Raw genomic sequence first — 21,922 nt, 5'->3', positions numbered from 1 at the left:
ATTTCCTATTATTCTTTCTGAATAAGGAACAACTTAAATAATAAATGAAACCCATGTTAAAATTAAGAAGGTAAAGTAATTTCAAATAAGCGTTCCCGAAAAATAAATGAAATGAAGTTTCGATAAAAAAATATTGTTAAAGTGATAAAATTGCAATTTGCTGACGAATTAGCTGGCGCTTGTAATGGTATTCAAAATTTATTATTAACTAAGCAGCCCTTTAAAAAAAACAATCATGACAAAATTAACATATATTCTTCCTTAAACCTAAAAATAAAAGAGAAACACCTTGTTTTTTTTTTGTAATTTGATTATTATTGTTAAAATGTAAAATTTATTTGTTTGTGAAGAACCTAATATTAAATAAAATTAAAACCGATCTCAAATCGGTTGTCATGCATAGTATATAATAATATAACCATCTAAAGATTCAGAAAAAAGCAATAATTATTTGAACCTGTGTCACTGAATAATAATAGAATTTTTTTGTTTGAGAAATGTAAGTAAATGGTTTGAAATACTGTAAAAATATCAATAATTAGTGTTTCTCTTCGTCAGTGGGATCGCAATCCGCACAGTGCCAAGAGTAACCGCGTATTTTTGGAGATTTTTTGAGTGGCGGATCTAAGCAAGTAAAATGATAATGTTTGCGACATTCGTCACATGTAACCATATTCGTTGATGTACCATTCGTTTGACAGACACAGCAAGCGAGCACCTGATTAGAACTTTGTGTAGGTGTTGTCTTGGCACGGCAGCCGCCACCCGTACTTGCTCTACCGTTGCCGCCAAATGACATTCGCGCTTGTTTCGATTTTCGTGGACTACTTTTGCGTGGCGATGTTTTTATGGGAGAACTATTTGCTAATGTACTTGGTGAGTTTGTTGTAGTTCTTGTTGTAGATGTGTTAACGGATTGGGGACGGGTAGGTGTTGTATTGTGTTTAAGGGTATGTGCAGCAACAGGGTCATCTGGTAATGCAGTCGGAGTTAACTCTTCAATGGTTTCCACTGAGCCCGGTCGAGAGGCTTCATCAGCAGAACGCACCATATCGGCAGAAACATAAAAAAACTGTGCCTCCGGTGTTACTTCACCGGGTAGCGGTAATGTTTTGAATTTTATTTTTATTTTGGGAATCCCAGCCATGGTGTCTTGTGGGGCCTCCAAATCATGTTGTTTCTTTTTACGCTTACGTTTATGTTCCTTACTCATTGATCTTTCTGTGTCCGATGAAAGATTGTGTTTGTTTCTGTGTTTATCTTTCCGTTTTTGTTTGCGGGCTTGTTTACTATTTACATCTGTGGCTGAATCTTCATTAGTTGTAGGATTAGAATTACTATTGTTTGGGTTGATGGTTGTCGTCGTCGTACTACTGCTACTAGTAGTGGTTGCAGCACAAGGCAAAGTCAATGGGTCAGTATCGGCAATAGAAGGTATGGGTGTAGAAGTTTTAGATGTTTTAACTAATTCCAATGCTTCGTCATTATGCAATGATGTCTGCACCGGCGATGGCTGAGTATCTAAAATAAATGACAGTGTTAATTGTTTATTCGTTGTATATATCGTTATATTAATGCAAAAAAGTCCTAAATAATATTTCCTTAAAATAATGTGGAGGGAACTAAGTACTATAACTTTGTTATTTTGGTTTTTTTTTACCGGAGATGTAGAGGAGAGGATATTCTATGTATCATGTATATAAGAAAAGAGATTTGAAAAGCGACTTGACGTATCTTCGTGTCTCTCATTAGTCATACTTCTTATAACCCCGTCAGTTTTCAGCTCATATTTATAGCTCTTATAAACTCAGGCTGCTAGAAGGTCTCCAATTTAATTTTAAGTATTCACTTTATTCTATTTAATTTAAACATTAAAAAAGAAGTCTCCTATCTATCTGGAGGTAACTTACTTCGGTTTATTATAAATATTGGAATTATTGAGGGGATTTTGGCGGGAAAACGATATTACATTTGATTTTTTTAATTGGGAAGGAATAAACAAACTTTATAGTTTAGAAGGCCTATGACCAGCATCATTAACTTTCACACGTTGAGAGCAGGATATACGCGAGATACATTTCTTTGTATGTCCTTTGATTGAGGGATTAAAAAGTAAGTTAAGCTTGAACTATATAAAGGAATCTAACACATTCACTTAGAGAAAATAAAAATTAATTTATTTTATTTCATTTAATTCAAACAAATACAAATTATAATAAGAAGATAATAACATCCAATATAAGTGTCGTTTTATGTGTTTAAAAATAAATCAATAAAAGCGAAACAAACATTAATAAGTATATAGAAATGTGAATTATACATAAATAAGATGTGAGTAAATCATGTTTTAAAAACGGTAAACCCCCATATCACTTTAAGCGGGACTTCTCCGAAAGAGATGGCTAAGGGAAAGTGACCTATTTGCGATAAAAAAATCAGAAATAATTCGATGATTCAATAAACGGCCAAGCAAGTTTCCTACTGTTTACTCTATGAATGACCCAACATCAACAATCACACCCAGACAACAACCATTAATTTTCTATTTCCCTTACTCTTTGCGAGTTTTGAGATATGTTTTCCTAATTTACAATTTGTTGTTGTTGTTTTCATTAGAATTGCAGACACCTATATCTATCTATCGGGACATACCCGAAAAAATCATATTTTCGCGAGGTAATGGACTACTTGTGGTATTAATTTGAAAACAATTTGAGCTAAGTCCCAAAACTCCATGAAGGCCCTTAAAATGTTCATATAAAAATCAAACTCGTTCCAAAAACTAACAATTACTTGCCAGAAGTACACTTAATTCTATGACCCATCAACATTTGGATCCGTATGACAAGAAATTAGACAATTTTAATGGGATCAATTCCATTGCGGCTTTAAAAAACTATCAACTTACTTTCAGCTTTAGTTTTTGAGAGTTTTGAAATGTGTTTTTCCTTATTTACAATTCCTTGTTGTTGTTGTTGCTGTTGTTTGTTCGTTGGCGGGTGTAAATCCTGTTGAGATGCCGTTGATTTCGAATAGTTTAAACTTAATTTCGACTTTTTACTTAACTTCGGCGTAATGGAATCTGAACTGTCGTTATTATTATTGTTGTTGTTATTGTTACAGCCAATAACATTTTGTTCAGTACGTTCCGTTGCTGGCATTTCGATGGCATTCGGCAATGATTTGTTCAATAATTTCTTAAATGACGATGACGTCGGTGAACTCAGAGAATTTACATTTGTTGTTGTTTGATTATCTAAGGAACGTCTTTTAGCAGGACCAGGACCTCCAGTGGAATCTGTGTTAGCATGCTTTAAATGTTGCAAATAATTATCTTCATTAAATGGTGGCGGCGTACAACTTTTTGCTACGGGTACAATTATTCCGTCTTTATTGAAACGCGTTCTTGATTTCCTTGGTCCTTTGGGTAGTTCGGACAGACCATCCGATTGATCGGATTTGTCACATTCGGAACACTGCCAGCCATATAATTTCGATTTTTTAGGATGCCGTGTTAAGGGAGGATTTAGACAACCAAGATGATAGTACAATTTACAAGTGTCACATTTAGCCAATAAATGTTGATCTGTTGATTTTTTACATATGCCACAGTTGTGAGTTTCCACAGGCGGAGACGTTGACAAATGATGGTGTGGATTAGTGGTCTTATGTTTTTGACTGAGGAATGAAGGTGAGAAACCAGTTATAGGCGTGGAGTTACATGCAAGCGAAGGTGAATCCATTGCTTGTGTGCTGAGCAGTCTATTATTGTCGCCCTTAGTATTGGGATGGCCCAAACGAGCCAAAGGAAATCCAACTCCCATCTTTAAAGCCGCCGCTGTGGGAACACTAATCGGTCGATAAGGCGGTGTGCAGGCTTTTGCTTGATCTTCACTGATAGGTCTGCCTATATTTAAAGGATTCGGCAGATTTTTGTTTGGACATAAGGAGTTGATGTGCGTCTGCATTTGTGATATGGAATTAATAAGTGATTCGTGCTTCGCTTTCAGTTCTTTGTTTTTATCTAGCAGTCCGTCGTACTCCGAACGTAGATGCCCCTGTTCCTTTGTAAGTGTAGAATTTCTCGACATCATTTCCGTCAGCTGTTCTTTCAGTTCTTTAGAGCGAGATATGCGATCAATGTAGTATGCAACAAATTCTACACTAAAGGCTGGAGCTATGTGCCATTTCTTACGAATATCGGTTAGAGATTGGATTTGCATATCCTGTTCTTCCATAAGGTCTACATCAACATCCATAACCTTGGCTTTGGCTAAGAGTCTTCTACAGGCAGATGCAGAGGTAGTTATCATCCGCGACATTTTCTGAGTTGGAACCCAGGGTTCCGGTCGGGCCTGTTTGTGATTTGCATACTTTACTTGGTACTTTTGGAGTTTGCGATTTATCCGCATTTGTGCAGGACATGGATCATCAAGTTTGTGTAGCGTCTTCTCCCTCTGTTTTTCTTCCATATGCATGCGGAATGTATGGTAGTTTCTCTTTCTTTTTCGTATTAATTCTTTTTCGGAATGCACCTTACAATGGGCGTAGAATGGATCAGCAGCATCGGTATCCTCATGATGGGCCTCGGTTAGGAAACCAGCTGCTTGGGCGCAAGTAACATGGAAGTAGGTCTTACACATGCCAGCATCACAACCTATGCAAACGCCAGTGCGGGAAAATCGAGCATCGTCACACAGGGAGCAGACCTTTGCACCCCATTTACTGTATTGCATCTCAAACAGTGTTACGCATGACAACTGATCAACCTCACCAAACGCCACTCCTGGCACATATAGAGCACACACCAAATGTACCCATTTGCCAACATCGGTTTCCTTATAAATTCCACCTGTGTTGGGACATAATTCGCAGGTTGGTTCAGATACGCCAGCCCGACAGGCTTCGCAGAACCATGGCTCTGTTGAGCAGGTTGAGTTTGTACTGGATATACTATTATTATCACTAACGCCATAGCAACCTTCGTGGACAGAGACGCCACAACCATCACACTCCACAATTTCATTAGAATCATCACTACGATCACCCAAGCATACACAACAAATCGCCTTGAGAGGAATTTTCGAAACTGTAACCGGTTTTGCATCTAATTTTCGCAACACGCTTTCTATGTTGTCAACACCATTCACTAACTCCTCAGTTTGTTTGTTTGTTGTTGTTTTCTTCTTCTCATCGTCCTCCTTGACGTCTTCTGTAGCCTCTGCGAGTAATTGTTTCAACTGCAGCGTGGAATCATCTGTGTCACACTTATCATCATTATCCTCATCATCGTCGTCTTCGTCATCATCCGAGGATGAAGCAGAACTTGAATTATCACCACCGTCATCATCATCGTCGTCGTCATCTTCATCCTTTGGTTGAAAATCGCTGTCTGAAGAACTTTCGCCCAAGTCAAAATCCAAAAGAGCTTGTGTGGTCATTTTCGGTTGACGTTGGCGTTTAAACGGTGCCATCTTTGTACACACTTTTCTTACACTACTGACAATAATTTCATTTATACAATTTACAATAATTTCTCTTTATACAACTTATAAAACTTTTTGCAAAAAAGACACGGCGAAAAAATGTATGCAAGCTGATGCTGCTTCTTTTTGCAACTGACATTTGACAAATTACATTGAAGTGATAACACAACAACAAAAAACCGGTGGCCGTCACTACACCCTACCCTCTGACTGCAGTCAGCTGTTATCGTTGTATTTAATTGTATATTGTTGTATATCGTATTAGGGATATCTAGTCAATTTGTCAAAAATCTTAAATTTAAAGTTAGTCAACACATTATATATTATTTTGGAACAGACTTTATGCCACTACATACTGGTTCGATACATTCATGGTAAAACAAAACAATTTTGGAATTTTTTTATTTATTGTTTAAAGTTTAAATTGGAAAATTATTCAAATTTGCGCGCGTATTATTTTTTTATTAGTTTTGACATGGTCTTGAAAGGTCTTACAGTTTGGTCGATCATGGAAAATCCATATAATTCCTTCATATTAAATATAGCAAAATAACTTGTTGCATATAATTTTAGGAAGCTGTTCTACATCTTTTATGTACCATGGTTGCATCTATCTGTATTTTCTACCATAGGGACATAATATAATTTTTTTGAAGACAGTAAATGTTGTCAATTTTTGACATCCCAAAAAAGAAAAATCAAAATATTTTTTTGCGTTTTATGTAATTCACCTTGTCAGATTTCACTGAATAAAAAACATGTTCCCATCTCTGATTTCTGTGTATTCAATAGATTTACAAATATAAATTTTGACAATATGTTGTCAAATGAATAATTTTGAAAATTGTAAACATATGATAGCATGACTTTACCTTCATAATTCTACCATGAGAAGTAAACACGTATCTTTCTCGGATCATTTACCTGTTTTATTAAAACAATTGCCACATTATATCAAATAATGCAATTTATTCTCAATTAAAACACAATTGTGAAATATTCCAAATAAAGTCCATTTATTATTATTAACTTTAAAGTTTCTTATGCTGGGTTCAAAAATTTAATTTAAGAACGGATATTTCGCGACTTCGCATTATTGTATCTTTAAAAACTACTTCCATTAAAACTTGATGTGACTGTATAAACGTGGTAAGTCCTGTACTTATTTCCAGTCCCCGCACGAGTAACATCGTTAGGTATAGGCTTTTTTGTTTTACTTTTAAAAGTGTTAAAATTTGCAAAAGCAGTAGCATATAAACACGGCTCTCCATTCATTTGTGCCGCTACCTTGCAGAACTAATAGCATGTTTACATTAGAGCTTTTTGCCGAGTGATTCCCTCATGAGGATTTATCTGACGTATATGTAATGGAATGGCAGTTTACATCTCAACATTGTTAACGATTTGTTTATTGTATAATCAATCACAATATAATGGCATCTAATTAAGAAATTAGAGACTCATTGTTTGTTTTTTGAATATGAAACATTAAAACAAAGAAATTTCAGTTTAAGAATCTTATAATGAAAATATTTTTATGTGTTTGTTTTCTCTTTCGAGACGAGCTTAATGATCAGGAATTTGCAGTGAAAAGGAAAGCCAGATAGACACTATCACACACTCACCACTATGCGACGCGTTTCGCCGTTGGTTAAGCGGCTCATCAGGCATATTTGGTGTGGATGATGGCTTACAAGGGCCGTTCTCTGGAAAGTAGTATATATTTCGAACTTATTGCAAATTAGCATATGCGAATTATAGACTAGAAACTCTCCAGGTTCGACTCAAGTTCTATTGGCAGATCTTTTTCACAGCAAAGTTTTGTTTTTGTAGTGATGGATTTTTTGTCCACAACAACTACATTGCTTCCAATGCATACACTTGTTTTAGTGCTGCTTTAGGAAGACGGGTTAATGGCTCTGAACGTAGAGACGGCAACTTCTAGTTGGCTGCACATCGAGGTTCGCGGTTCAAATCCCACAGCCAGGCTCGGCTAATTTTTTGAGTTTTGCCTTGTTAAGGCGAAGATCATATGTTTTATGATTTATGTGTTTGTTTTCTCTTTCGAGACGAGCTTAATGATCAGGAATTTGCAGTGAAAAGGAAAGCCAGATAGACACTATCACATGACTGCATAGAAAACACGTTTCCATATCTGATTTGAGTGTATACAATGGATTAGTAAATATTAACTTTGACAATGAAATGTTGTCAAACGATAAAGGTTGAGAAAAAATTGTAAACATATGATGGCACAACTTTACCATGTCAATTTCAAATAATTTTAAAATTATTTCGATAATTATTTATAATTTATAAATGAAGTTATATAATGTTTTCATGTTAATTGGAAAATTTTCCTTTTTTCATACGCTTCTGTCTATTGACATTAATACAATAAAAAATCTGCTTTATCGGTTAAGGTAAAATTATAATTCTAAAACAAACTGCCAATGTACAACAAATTTGGATAAAAATTGTGTCCAGAACAACCAAACACAATAAATCTGTTATCTGTCAGTCACAAAAATGTGATCCTAAATGGCCCATTTTCAATACCAAAAGTTCTAAGAACCTAAAACAAGTCCATGGTACAATAAAATCAAGGTGGGCTATGGTACCATATGATTTTAATTTTTTATTTTCTTGGCCTAATATGTCAACTTTACTTGTTTATGTGAGTGTGATTTTTTTAATAATAGAAATTTTTTCAAAAATGCTCATTGCAACATATGCATCTACAAAATCTACCTCTATCTGCTTTTATAGCGAAATACACCTTTAAAGATATATAAATCATGATTTTGACCAGAAAATTTGACCTTTTATTCAGTTTCGGCGGTTTTAAATGATTCATTCAAAATCAATGCAACAAGTTTTTTTCTGTTTTGATAGTAATTCTGACATTACAAGCATTACATTAGATCTCCATGCTTGCATTTTTTTTTCAAAGTTAGCCTACCATGGTAGAAGAATATTGGCAGACGCATCGACACAGCTGCTGGAACAATGAACTGTCAAACCAATTTTGGAATTGAAAATATTGAATGAAAAATGATTTAAATTTGTAAAAATTGTTGAAAACGCAAATTATAATAACGTCCGAATGACGTCGTATTAGAAAAAATATAAAAATCTTCTTACCTTTTAAATAACATTTAATTTTTTTTGACATATCAATGCTCCGAGACGTTGATGCATATACCTGTATTCTTCTGCCATGTAGCCTACCTTGTCTTCATTGTACCATGTACAGGGTTGCCCATATTCGACGGACCCATCTGGCGACGCCATAACTTTTGACAGAGATGTCACATCGCTTAATGACATACCGCGTTTGAAGCGTTAGTCCAAGCAGAATGAACCAATACACGCCACGCGAGCGCTCTGAAATAGTTGGAATTTACATTCAACAGAAGAAGTCAATTGCGAAAACTCAACGTGCTTTTAAAACATTAAAAAATGTGAGAAGTGCGCCTTCTAAGAACGCCATTAAGCGTTTATACGAAAAATTTGCGACTGGTAAAGCTCTTTCTAATCCGAAGAGGCCATATAAAAGTCGACCAATGCGATCGGCCGAAAACATCGCTGCCGTACGAGCCAGTGTTGAGAGGTCCCCAAGAACATCCCAAAAACGCCGTTCTCAGCAGTTGGGCATGGCTCGGTCCACTTTACAACGGATTATTCGCATTGATTTGCATTTGTTCCCGTACAAAATTCAATTGACGCAAGGAATGTTGCCTGCGGACAAGCCTCGTCGATTGGAATGGGCCCAAAGGGCGCAAAGGTCCGTCGAATATGGGCAACCCTGTACTTGAGCCTATATCTACAGTTCTATACAAAAATATTTCCTATATATTAGGATCACAAACTGCCAATTTACAGCGAATTTGGATTAAAATTTTGACTAGAAGCACATTGAATCTGCTAGTACAGTTATATGGCGTCTATACAAAAATGTGATCCTGAATGGCCTATTTTCAATACCAAAGGTTCCAAAGACCCATGGTAGAAGAATACAGGTAAATGCATCAACCCTTGGGAGCATTGATATGTCAAAAAAAATTTAAATGTTTTTTTTTTCAAATATAAATAGATTTTCAATGTTTTCTTATACGACATCATTTGAAAGTTATTATAATTCGTGTTTTTCAACAATTTTTACAAATTTAAATAATTTTTCATTCAACAATTTCAATTTCAAAATTGGCTTGACAGTTCATTGTCCCAGCAGCTGTATCGATGCGTCTACCTATATTCTTCTACCATGTAAAGACCTAAAACACATCTGAGTAAAATTGTATCAACCTACTTCATTTCGTTAGAAAACTAGAGTGGTTTCCACAGACGGACGGACACCATCAAATCGACTAAACTACGTAAAAGTACAGCCCTGAGGCTATGTCCGCTTCCTGTCGAATTTGCATGCAAACGAGTTGTTTTCGCTTATTCAATCTTTTTCCTCATTTTTAAAATCAGTTAAACGATGAAATGCCTGGATTTTCATTCAAAAATATGATGTAAATAGCTCGATCTTTCAATTCCATGAAAAAACTGGTGAATAGCTTAAATGCGCGTCCCGCAATGTACGCCTCTTCTAATCAATGATTTTGAAAATATTTTTCAACACGATAAATACATACACGAAATTGGCAGAACTCAGGCACACTTAGAAAAAATTGTAATCAGCTGGTAGTTCTACCTTACCTTTTTATTGTACCTTGCTTCTACCTATATTCTCATGGTAGAAGAATACAAGTAGTCGCATCGGCACAGCTGCTGGGACAATGAATTGTCAAACCAATTTTGGAATTGAAAATATTGAATGAAATTTTTTTTAATTTGTAAATAATGTAGATAAACGCGAATTATAATAACCTCCGAATAACGTCGTATACGAAATCATATAAATATTTACTTATATTTGAAAAAACATTTAAAATGCAGCTGTGTTGATTCGCCTACCTGTATCATTTTATTATGTACCATGGAGGTAGATTTCAATAGGTATTACAAAAGGAATGACAAACTTAATCGTGTAAACCTTCTTTTAGAAGCAATTCCAGCTATCGTTAGATATGTTTTGTTCTTCAATTTCTATTTAAACAGCTGTTATGCTTTCCAACAACATTCGTAACACGGAACATATTTTTTATTTCCTCTCTCTGCCATTCGTTTAATGAAAAACGGTCGGTCGTGGCAATTCTCGAATTTCTTGATATGAATTGGCAATTGTTTTATTAAAATAATAAAAACTGGTCTTAGGAAGTTATTCGAGGCACCAGTATTAATCTATAAATAAAAACCAACACATTAATATATATTCTTGAAAGGTGCATATATACAAATTTTTGAAAGTGTTTTGTTAAAATGTTTCCTTGCATCCTGAGCTGACCAACAAAACCCTGACTGAGATTGACTTTGGGAACCAAAGCTGCTAATTTTGTTGCAGAATAAGGCAGACATCATGAGTATGGATGAAAAATTGAAATATTCTCTTTTAAGAAATGAATTAGTAGATACTCAATCGATATGGACAAGGTAATTATATTACTTTGCTTATGACGATTGTCCGGCGTTTATCAGTTCTCATCTTTTTAGACACGAAAAACGTATTTGGTTTATAACTCTAATCACCGGCACATGTATGCTGTACTCAACACGAACCACAATGCCTTTACTTGTGCCCGCCGTGGCAGGAGAAATGAAATGGAGCAAAACTGATTCGGGAACAGTATTAAGTTCATTTTTCTGGGGATACACATTAACGCAGGTGGGTTATCAACATAACACAGGCTAACAACATAAGTATTGACTGGGAATCAAGCTGAATTGGTTTAAATCTCCTGGGACCGTTCCATAGATGTCGAAACATCGGATAAGAAATAAAAGAGCTCTAGCTAGATTTTCAGAATTAATCCAGCCAATATCTGCTTAAATGTAAACTGCCATATAAAACTGTACCTTTACCATACTTCCTTCAATCTTTCAACATTGGATCATGCGTTACTGCGTTGCTTAATAGTATTTTTTAAAGAAGTAATTAATTAATTTCCCCCCCTCTAGGTTGTTGGTGGCTATTTCAGCGATCGCTTTGGTGGCCAACGAGTTATTTTGTTTGCAGCAATCGGTTGGTCACTAATAACATTTTTTATGCCCAACATAATATGGTGGGCACCAAATGCAAAAGGTTATGCCATTCCATTTATTGTGACTATACGTATTATTAATGGAGCATTTCAGGGTGTTCATTTTCCCAGTATGATAAGTTTAACAAGTCAAGTAAGAATTTGTTGAATGATTTGGTTCCTAAGAACTTTCGTTTTTTACATGCTTTCTTCTTTTCAGAATCTTTGCTCAAATGAACGCACAAGTTTTTTTGGTCTACTGACATCTGGCTCTGCCATTGGCACCCTACTGACGGGGATTCTGGGCTCGTTTGTTTTGGATTACTTTGGTTGGTCCTATGTATTTCGTGTCATTGGCTTTATGGGCATTGCATGGGCTTTAGTGTTACGTTATTATGCCATGGCTGGGGAGCGTAATCGCATTATTAACGTTTCGTTGCCTTCCCGGCTGTGCGTTAATAAGGCCAATGTGGACACTGTGCCATGGTTAAAGTATTTTAGTAGACTTTCATTCTGGGCATGTGTCCTAACACATGCCTGTGAAATGAATTGTTTCTTTGTATTGCTCTCTTGGTTGCCAACATATTTCCATGATGGGTTTCCCCACGCCAAGGGATGGGTGGTGAATATGATTCCCTGGTTGGCATTACCTCCAAGTACATTTTTTGCCAAATATCTAACTGGAAGACTGTTGGCACGTGATTGGTCCATGTCGGCGGTAAGGAAAATAATACAAAGCTGTTGTTTTGCTGCACAAAACTTGGCTCTTTTTATAATGAGCCGAACTACAGATTTTCATACAGCCTTAATATGCATGACAGTAATCATTGGTAAGTAAATCCTTTTTTAAACTTTATATTGTATTTTACAAGTATTCTGATTTTAGGTGGCACTGGTTTTCACAATAATGCTGTGACTGTAAACCCCCAAGACTTGGCACCTTCTCACTCAGGCAGTGTATTTGGCCTCATGAATACTGTGGGAGCCATACCCGGCTTTTTGGGCGTATATTTGGCTGGTCATATTCTCGAAGTAACCCAAAGTTGGCCAATGGTATTTAGTGCAGCAGCAGGCATTAATCTCGTAGGCTGGATAATATTTGTGGTTTTTGGCTCAGCTGAGGCTATTGTGTGATTTAATTTAGGTTAGCTTTATTTCTTGAGAAACGTTCCGCTGCATCACAATGCGCCCATCAATTTGTTCATTGTGTAAAATATTAGGATTTAATGTAAATGACTATAATAGCTTTCTTTAAATTATGTCACAAGAGTTAAGTATATCCTGATTTTAGCTGATATCTACTATGAATCTTTGTTTACCAAACTCATTTTTCCAATCTATCCACATTCTTCTTGATATAGAGTTTTACAAAGTATGTAATTTTACATTTTAAGTAGTACATAATATTTAAATAAAAAAAATTCAAATCACAACCGACAATTAAGCGATTTTCTTTGACATGTAGGGTCCATCTAGTTCATAACCCATTTTACGGTAGTAGTTTCTGGTTCCAACACCAGATATTACTGCTAGCTTTGTGCTGCCGTGTTCTTCACGGGCTATTCTTTCAGCTTCTTCCATTAGCAGCATACCAAATCCCTGACAAATTAAGAATTGAGAATTAACAAAATACAATTAAAGTAACGTTTTTAATCACAAAACTTACTTGATGTTGGAACTTGGTGGGGTCCCTTGCGTTAACTGGTACCACAGATCCATACACATGTAATTCTCGGACTATCGAACATTGACCTTCTTTTAACTCCGGCCTAAATGTTTCTGGTGAACATTTACGTAAACGTAAAAGCCCCACGAGTATGTCTTGCGTCGGATCCTCATATGATAGGAAAGTTTCCCAACCACCATTGGCCACATAATCCCGACGAATTAGTTCGATTTCGTACGGACGCACTTTGTTGTGGATTTCTTGAATGCCGACCTCTCTGGTACGCACATCTCGACATTCAGTGCCTAGATCTTTCATGCGAGCCAAAGCCAATTCTCGTAAATTGCCATGTTCAACTCCAGAGCTGTGAAAAGTAACCATGCAACCAAATTGTCTGTGACATTTCTAATGCCGTTAACTTACCTGACTAATGGCATAGGAATATCGCGCTGTACACGATATACACGCGTCCATGGTGGAACCAAAGCTAATATCTTGGCAACCAAATCAACCAACATTGAAGGTGGATATGACTTATAACGGCCAGTCTTCCACAACTCGTACAATCCAGTACCACGAATTACCAATGTTGGGTAAATTTTTAGACCATCTGAACGGAAGGCTGGATTCTCAAAATATTCCTTTAAACAAACAAATTATTAGCTTCAAAATGTTTTGTAATTAATCATCCGTTTCACTTACAATAAACTGTTCAATATCCCGTTCAAAGTCGACATTTGGCAAATCAGGCATCATGTGGGTTACAATTTTATAGCCTGCATCCTTACCCAAATGAAAACTTTCACATACAGCCTTGACGGTGTGACCACGATTTGTATCCCTGGCCACATCTTCGTACACCGATTGAACACCAATTTCCAAACGTGTGCAACCGTAGGATAACATATCCGATATATGACGTTTTAGACAATAATCTGGCCTTGTTTCAATTGTAATACCAATACACTTGGTTCGTGATTTTTCCGAATAACGAACAGCTTCAGCAACATTAGCACTTGTGTGACCCGACAAGGCATCGTGTAAGTTTCGTATGAAATAGTCACGATAATCCTCTGGCAAGCACATGAATGTGCCTCCCATAACAATGAACTCCACCTTATCAACGGAGTGCCCCAACTGTTTTAACTGTTCCACGCGATGTCTTGTTTGCAAAAATGGATTGTAGCGAGCTCGTATGGCACGCATAGATGTTGGCTCATAGCCTGTATACGATTGTGTCGAATACTCAAAATCACTGTCTGGGCCACCTGGGCAGTAAACACAAATATTGCCGGTCATATTGATATGGGGACAACGATGAGGTTTACACATTACAGCAACCACGGCAATCTACGGCAACAACAAAAAATGTCCTTATGTATGTCAAATGTTTACATTCTTGTTGCATACTTACACCACTAGCTGTTCTTATGGGCTTGGCCCTCAATTTAGGTAACAGAATTTTCTTGGCTTCTTGTGGCACTGCTGCAATAATATCAACCAAACGCGGAGAGCTTTCCAAACCATATTTGGATGATATTCGAGATTTCATGCGATTTAGATTAACATCCTTTTTATCTTCGTGTGCCTGTAACAGCTCCTGTATTATTTCACCAATAACGATAACCTGTCGCTCTTCTCGGCTCAATCCAACACCTGTTAAAGATGGTGGAACTTGTAAAATACTCGTTTATAACAAAATACACTGCGAAAGACATACCTAACTTCTTTTTCGGCTTCATTTTTGTAAATTAAAAGGACTTTTTCTTAAAGAACACACGTGTGTTCACAACAAACCGTTTGTTTTGTTTTCGTTAGTTGTCAAAAGCAGCTGATATATTTAGGGCTATATAGATGTTATTACAACAAATATATACAACTCTGCTTTAATTGGCTAGGCCAATTTAAAAAAGCTGTGTTCCAGAACTAAACATTTTCTACCATGGTACAATAAAAATACATGTTAGAGCTACCAACTGATTAAATTTGTTTTCTGAATGTCTACCAATCTTTTTGTCTATATTTATATTTTAAAAATTTCAATTACAGTAAAAATAAATGAAAATAAAAACCATAAATTAGCAATATCTTGAATGGAACTTCGGGGGTGCTCCACAAGATTGAATCTAAAATAGGACGACAATACAGTTTTGTCCCAAAATTGTACAATGTGTTGCCCATTATTGTCGATAGTATACATTTATCTTGTAACTAATTTCAAATTTTTGTATTTTTTATTCAAAAAATACACACACATACACAAAATTTGTATATGTTTTTATAGAATAATGGCAAGTAAAGTAAAAATTGTAATTAGGGGGTAGCGTAAGATGAATGAAATACCTGGATGTTCTTTGAAAAATATGATCCTAAGTGTTCAATCTATGGTAAATCTGGTTAATTAAGTAATATTAGTTTCTTTCAATCATTGATTTTGAAAATATTTTGTTTTTATTTTTTTTTTTTTTTTTTTTTTGTACTTCATACGTTGTCAAGTGTGTTGGTGGAACACGAAGTGTTCATTCACCAGTGCTAGTTGTTGGTTACTTGAAACCATATAAAAGTACTCTCTTTATTTCTCTTCTTTTTACATGAGGATACATATGTGTTAGTGCATCTAAGTATACATGAATATACGTATAAACAAAGCTTTTGTTTTTTTTTTTTTTGAAAGGAGTGTAGCAAAACAAAACAAGAAAAGCAATATTTTGATTTTGACAGGATAAAAAGATTAATTGATTTCATAAAACAATTTTACATTTGCTAATGAAATTCAGGAGATCATCTATGAGTTGAAAATCTTTGGCCATGAGGACATCCGGTAAGTTATTGTGTGTTTTAAAAAGGTTGTGTTCATTTCTTTCTCTATTAAATTTCTTGCAGTGGAAGATAATGTGATTTTCATCCTCGATCACATTGCAGGTCTCGCATAAACTGGAGTTGGAAATACCAACACGGTGAAAATATTTTTTGGTATATGTATGTCCAGTAAAAAGTCTATTAATGATTTTTATGTTTTCAGGTTTCATGCTAGAGTTTTTATACCATGGTTGTTTGGGAGGATTTGGGAAGAAGCGGAAGAAATAAGATCCTTTGTGCAGAGAAGTTTCTTTGAAACGTTCAACAAAATCGTTCCAGAGATTTGCTTCAATCTTTTGGATTGCATCTGTGACCGAGAGTTCATATGGTATAACACATCCAGCTTCCGTAGCTTGTTTTGCATAGAAATCGGCAGTTTCATTTAAGGAAATTCCAACATGTGATGGAACCCAAATAAAAGTCACTTTGCATATAGATGAGTTATTAATTTTTTGTATTATGTTGTATGTGGTGTAATTGTTGGAGGAGTTATCTTGTAAAAGAAGACACGCATTTTTACTGTCTGTGAAGATCGCAGCCATGCTGATTCCGTCTTCAATTATTATATCTATAGCTTTTTCTATAGCTCGTAGTTCTCCAGCTAGAGAAGATAACTTTTCTTCGATTTTAAATAAGAAGTTCTGACTTGAGGATATGTTACAGACAGCGCATCCTGTGTTATTATTTGTTACCGAGGCATCTGTTGCCCAAATGGAAACCCCTTGAGATTTTAGCTCGTTAAACATTTTGCGAAAATGAGATTGTATGCACTCAGAAGCAACATCATTTTTTGAGAAATTAAAAATGTTTAGTTTTGTCTCAATTTTTGACGATTTTACGTTGTAACCAATTCTTGTTTTATCAAATATGTTTTTGAAATTGTTGTAGACGTATCCAATGCTCGTTTTCTGAGATGAGTTCGTTGTGAAGTAATCATATAGAGAAAGATTATAAATTTTTAATCTTAACAACTCTTTAGCCGCAAGCTGTTGGGCTCTTAAATCCGTTGGAAGAATACCAGCGAGAGCACATACAACATGATTTGGCGTTGATGGCACCAGTCCCAAGTTTCTTCTTAAAAGTTGATTTTGAAAAGAAGTTAATTTTTTATTTATGTATGCTGGTCTGTGAGCCATTGATGATATTGCATATTCTGTCTTGGAAAAAATCAGAGATTTACTTAAATTTACTGCTTTTGCTGGATGTAATCCTTTCTTTGGGCCAGTTACCATCTTTAGAGCGTTTAAAGTGTTTTTGCAAGATAGTATCACCTCATCGTAATGTTCTTTCAAGGACAGACTGTTTTTAATGTGTCTACCCAAAAATTTTATGGATGTTACAACTTTAACCTGGTTTCCATTGATCATGACATGAGGTTTCTTACGGCCTCCTTTGGCAACATACATAACAGCTGTTTTTTCTATATTGACGCTAAGGTTTAATTTCATAAGTAAGTTGACGAAATTACTTGCTTTTTTTTGTAAAATTCTATTTGCCAGATCAAAGTCGAAGTCGTGAACTAATAGAATGAAGTCATCAGCGTATTGAAAAAGATTAGTGTTCCCATCTGAAATACCATGCAGGCCTAGTGTGTATAAATTAAACAGAGTTGGGCTTAAACAACTTCCTTGAGGAATGCCATTGTAAATATTTAGCAGGGAGTTTCCCATTCTGAGTGTTCTTTTGCATAGAAAGTTTAGGATCCAAGTTCTGATTTGCTCGGGAATATCCAATTGTTGCAAGATCATTCGTAGACAGCTGATGTCTACACATTCATAGGCCTTAGATACATCCATTGATAGTATAACAACTTTCTCATTTCTTTCCTTGTGAAAGTTTATTGTGTGAAGAATGTCGTTGATGCATGTTGATGTAGATACGTGTTTCCTATAGGCATATGATCTATGTGGAAGCAATTTGTTATCATCCATATAGAGATTTAGGCGTTGCTTTACCATTAGATTTATTATTTTTGCAAAAACAGAAATCAAGGCAATTGGCCTGAAATTAGTTGGAATATCCAGATCTTTGTCTTTTTTGGGAATGGGCACAATTTTGATTTCTCTCCATTCATCAAGATAATTGCAGTTTCTCCATAATTTATTATATGCGACTAAAAGATGGTGTTTGGATTGTATGGAAAGATTATTTACCATTTCATATGTTATGCCATCCAGGCCAGCTGCAGATGGCTTCTTCTTCATATCAAGAACTTTTTGTAGCTCTGCAAATGAAAAAACATCGGATTTTTTTAAGTATTCGTCATTGAAAATATTTTGATTGTTATTTGGAACTTGGTCCTTCAAATGTTGTAGAAAGACGATATTGTTGTCGGAACACCACTTTGAATGAGTTTGATTTTCAAAAAAGGACTTACATCCCTTGATGTAGCGGAAAAGAGACTTTGAGTTTGAGATGGTGTTTAACTCATTGATTTTGGAAACTTGTGCAAGGGCTTTGGCTTTTTTAACGGCATTTCTGAAATTATTTTTAGCTTCTATAGCATTTAAGGCATTTTCAGTATTTTTATAGCTTTCGAACTTTTTCTCAGCGGCATCTTTGAGACGAAGTAATCTTTTTAGATCCTCGTTCCACCATGAATTGAATTTTGTTTTCGGTCCAATAGCAAAAGTAGAATTCTTTACTTGATGACTTAACTCTGATTGTATTGTATGCATATCCGTTCCTATATGAAGATTGCATATATTATTCAAAAGGTGTTTTTTTGCAAGAAAGGTTTTTTCTTTATGTTTAATATTACTAATATCTAGTAGTATTGGCTTATGATGACTACCACCGATAGTAATGTTTTGCACCTTCCATGTAAAATGGTATGCCGAGTTAGTAAAAGTGAGATCCAGGACAGAACCAGGAGAATTGTCATACAAATTTTTCTTGAAAGTTGCAGAACCATCATTAATGCATCGGAATATTGAACCATCAAACAAAGTTTTCACAGTCGAACCACGAACAGTGTCAAAGATATCTCCGTAATCTCTGCATCTTGCATTAAAATCTCCAGCTATGAACACGTTTGGTTTTCCTTCAAGCAGTGTAAAAAGTTTAGATAATTCTCTCTTTAAATGATTGGATTTAACAGAATGAGGAAAATATACTGATACGAAGGTGAAATTGGGGCATAGATTAGTGGTTTCACAGACCAAAATGTCCAAATCCGTATTGAAAGAGATTTTTTTCATAAAAATATTGTTCTTATGTAAAAAGGCTACACCACCATAATTATCGCTTCGTTTTTTGCAAATCAAATTGTAATTCCTTAGGAAAGAGTTGTTATTTTTTTCGTTGACATTAAAAATTTCACTTAGTATACAGATGTCCACTGATAAATTATTTATGTATAATTCGAGATAGTTTTTGTTTTTACTAAGACTTTGAATGTTGTACTGCAAAATTTTCATTGTTTTTATTTGGGGGAACTTCAGAGTTTCCTTCTGAAGCTATCTTTAGTGCACTTGCAAAACAGTTTAACATGTCTAATCCTTCACTGCAATTGGCCTCTGATAAAATAATTGCCATTTGATTTGTAAAAGATGATATCATTTTTTCATATTCCGTAACTTTAGAAAAATTTCTAAAATCATATGATGGTTTGCTGGGAGTTATATTTTCTTCGTCTCCTGTTACGTGGATCCGTTTCGGAACCGAAGATACCACTTTACTATATTTAGTTTTTGTTAATTTCCGATTTAGCTCCTCATCCAGTGATTTGCGTACAGGCTTAGTCATTGTAGAAATCAAAGGAAAATCGTTCTCATATTGTGGGTCATCAAAAATTGCATAATAATTGGGCTTGCTTTTGCGAATAATTTCATTTCTGGACAAATTTGAGATAGCCATAGCCTCCCTAATATTTTTTTCCTCGGTGTACTTGGGACATTTTTTTGATTCCATGGCATTATGTTTATCGTCGTTACATAAAATACATCTGGGCATAGAACAAAAGTTATTGCATTTAGTGGTTGAGAGACAAAAGTCGCATTTTAATTCGCCACAATTATTAGGACAATCTATCTTCCTTCCACAGTGAAGACATCTTTTATATGATCGACATCTAATTGCAATGTGGCCCAGGCGGCCGCAGTTTTTGCAAAGACGTGTAGGTGGGGTATACAATTCACATTCAGCTAAACAATTGAACATTCGTATTTGTTTTACCATGAAGTTCGCTACAATTCCTATTTTAATTGTTTGTGATGGGACGTATTGTCCATTTTCGTTCTTATAATTGAATCGGTATACAGACACCGCTTTAAAATCATTATCGCTGTTATTGATTTGATCTATGATCATTTTGCCGCTGAAAAAAGTAGGTACCGATTTTACAACATAAAATTTTTGCACAAATGTATCCGGTATAAATGCATTAAGGCCAATTTGCTTTACTTTCGAATCCAAAACAAAACTATTCGCTGAATCGCTGTTGTTGAAAGTTAAACGGAAAGTCTTGTATGCTATGTTTTTTGAAACAAAATGATAATTTATGTTTGCATTAGTTAGCTTTGCATATAAATGAAGCTCAGAATTTTTCCTCTTTGAGCTGATGGGTTCATCAGTCTTAACTAATACATAAAAAGGACCAGGATGCAGTTTGTTGTAGAGAATCTGTGTATTTTGATATGTTTTGTAGTTGTGAAAATCTTCTTGATTGGTGTTAGTTGTGGCCGCTATGGGAGTGGGATGGTTGGAGTGTGAGTTGTTGGGATGAATGGATTGTGAAATGATGGATTTATCGGTGTTGGCGCTATTGTTTGGATTATTGGGATTGGATCTATTTGTGTTGGAAATAATGGTATTGGGATAATTGGTAGTGGGGTTATTAGTATTTTTAGAAATAATTTCATTTGTATCATTGTTTTGATGACTGGTGTCTTCAGTAACTTGTGCAGCTGTAGATGTTGTTGGTGTTGGTGAACTCGTTTCCGAAACAAAAACCATTTTGTTTTTTATTGTTGTTGGTGTTTGAAGATTTTTAAACTTCTTGCTGTCCGGGTTACTTCCAGCCTCATATTTCCTCCTCGGCAAAAAACGAGGAGGTGGGTCCTCGTCATCCATCCGGTGAGTTGGAAAAACACTTTTCTTCAGAAAAAGAAATTGTTTCAATAATATAAAAAGAAACCAAAAAACGATTTGTTTTGTATGAAAATGTTACTGCAGTGTGTGTGTATGTGTGAGTAAACAAAAGACAAAGCAAAAAAGTCTTGGTTGCGACCGGCGCGAAAAAGTCTATCGTCAACAAAAGTTGAATAGCGACTGGTTTTTATTTTTTAAAACATTTAGAAAAAAATTGTAATCAGCTGGTACCTCTACCTTACCTTTTTATTGTACCATGGCTCTACCTACGTAATTGCGCCATGGGTATAATCACACCCGCTCTGTTCCAGTACCTTTAAGAATCTACTATGTTGGCAATTTTTTTCCGATAACAAAAACGTAAAATCGATTATTGTACATTCACTTTTGTATCGTCATACATAAACAGGCCTTAAGTGATTTATTTTACTTACATAACAAACTTTATATTTTCCAGACAAATAAATAAAAACACATCAAAGGTTTAAAAACAAAAACAATTCTTTCAAACGTGAATTTTTCCAAGTTCAGATAATTGCAAAAAAAAATAAGAAAAAGAGTAAAATGAGTCGAAAAGCAAAACAAACAGATTGCCACATCCAAAATAAATAAGTTTTAAAATTGCTTGCTCAAATATAAATCCCCAGGATGAGAAGAAGAAGGGTTGCAGTTGATTGCATGAAGAAACTTGT

The 21,922-nt window shown here is 35.3% G+C and overlaps 4 protein-coding genes and 1 long non-coding RNA gene across 13 annotated transcripts; 2 read left to right on the top strand and 3 right to left on the bottom strand.

The window, feature by feature from the left end:
* Positions 1-292: 292 nt before the first annotated feature.
* LOC101900141 (PHD finger protein 14) lies at positions 293-5,632 on the bottom strand. The gene is made up of 2 exons (XM_005180770.4): positions 2,909-5,632; positions 293-1,521 (listed from the first exon to the last, which is right to left on the bottom strand). The coding sequence occupies exons 1-2, from the start codon at positions 5,472-5,474 to the stop codon at positions 539-541; spliced, it is 3,549 nt and encodes a 1,182-aa protein (XP_005180827.2). The 5' UTR covers positions 5,475-5,632; the 3' UTR covers positions 293-538.
* A 4,982-nt stretch (positions 5,633-10,614) lies between these two features.
* Positions 10,615-12,802, top strand: LOC101899121 (voltage-gated purine nucleotide uniporter SLC17A9). Its single transcript, XM_005180764.4, has 5 exons — positions 10,615-11,027; positions 11,088-11,259; positions 11,553-11,768; positions 11,835-12,444; positions 12,501-12,802. Exons 1-5 carry the CDS (start codon positions 10,954-10,956, stop codon positions 12,746-12,748), a joined length of 1,320 nt encoding a protein of 439 aa, XP_005180821.1. The 5' UTR covers positions 10,615-10,953; the 3' UTR covers positions 12,749-12,802.
* A 170-nt stretch (positions 12,803-12,972) lies between these two features.
* On the bottom strand, positions 12,973-15,150 carry LOC101899293 (elongator complex protein 3). The gene is made up of 6 exons (XM_005180765.4): positions 15,001-15,150; positions 14,695-14,936; positions 13,983-14,630; positions 13,704-13,921; positions 13,281-13,644; positions 12,973-13,213 (listed from the first exon to the last, which is right to left on the bottom strand). Exons 1-6 carry the CDS (start codon positions 15,020-15,022, stop codon positions 13,055-13,057), a joined length of 1,653 nt encoding a protein of 550 aa, XP_005180822.1. The 5' UTR covers positions 15,023-15,150; the 3' UTR covers positions 12,973-13,054.
* A 617-nt stretch (positions 15,151-15,767) lies between these two features.
* On the bottom strand, positions 15,768-21,408 carry LOC109613695 (conserved oligomeric Golgi complex subunit 8). 9 transcript variants are annotated; one of them, XM_059131559.1, is made up of 3 exons: positions 20,316-21,408; positions 18,095-20,085; positions 15,987-18,041 (listed from the first exon to the last, which is right to left on the bottom strand). In XM_059131559.1, the coding sequence occupies exon 3, from the start codon at positions 17,933-17,935 to the stop codon at positions 16,022-16,024; it is 1,914 nt and encodes a 637-aa protein (XP_058987542.1). In that variant the 5' UTR covers positions 17,936-18,041; positions 18,095-20,085; positions 20,316-21,408; the 3' UTR covers positions 15,987-16,021. The 9 variants fall into 6 exon arrangements, with proteins under 9 accessions (XP_058987558.1, XP_058987562.1, XP_058987542.1 ...); XM_059131546.1 differs by having other exon boundaries at positions 15,987-20,085; positions 20,316-20,457; positions 20,544-21,408; XM_059131539.1 differs by having other exon boundaries at positions 15,987-20,085.
* Positions 15,785-16,579, top strand: LOC131806825 (uncharacterized). The gene is made up of 4 exons (XR_009344193.1): positions 15,785-15,887; positions 15,955-16,101; positions 16,164-16,237; positions 16,303-16,579. It is a non-coding gene; the product is annotated as an uncharacterized LOC131806825 (long non-coding RNA).
* Positions 21,409-21,922: the final 514 nt, after the last annotated feature.

Source organism: Musca domestica, unplaced genomic scaffold (genome assembly GCF_030504385.1).
Source record: "Musca domestica strain aabys unplaced genomic scaffold, Musca_domestica.polishedcontigs.V.1.1 11, whole genome shotgun sequence".
Taxonomy (NCBI): Eukaryota; Metazoa; Arthropoda; class Insecta; order Diptera; family Muscidae; genus Musca; species Musca domestica.
The sequence above is the reverse complement of the archived record's forward strand: the minus strand, read 5'-3'. Positions and strand labels throughout refer to the sequence as shown.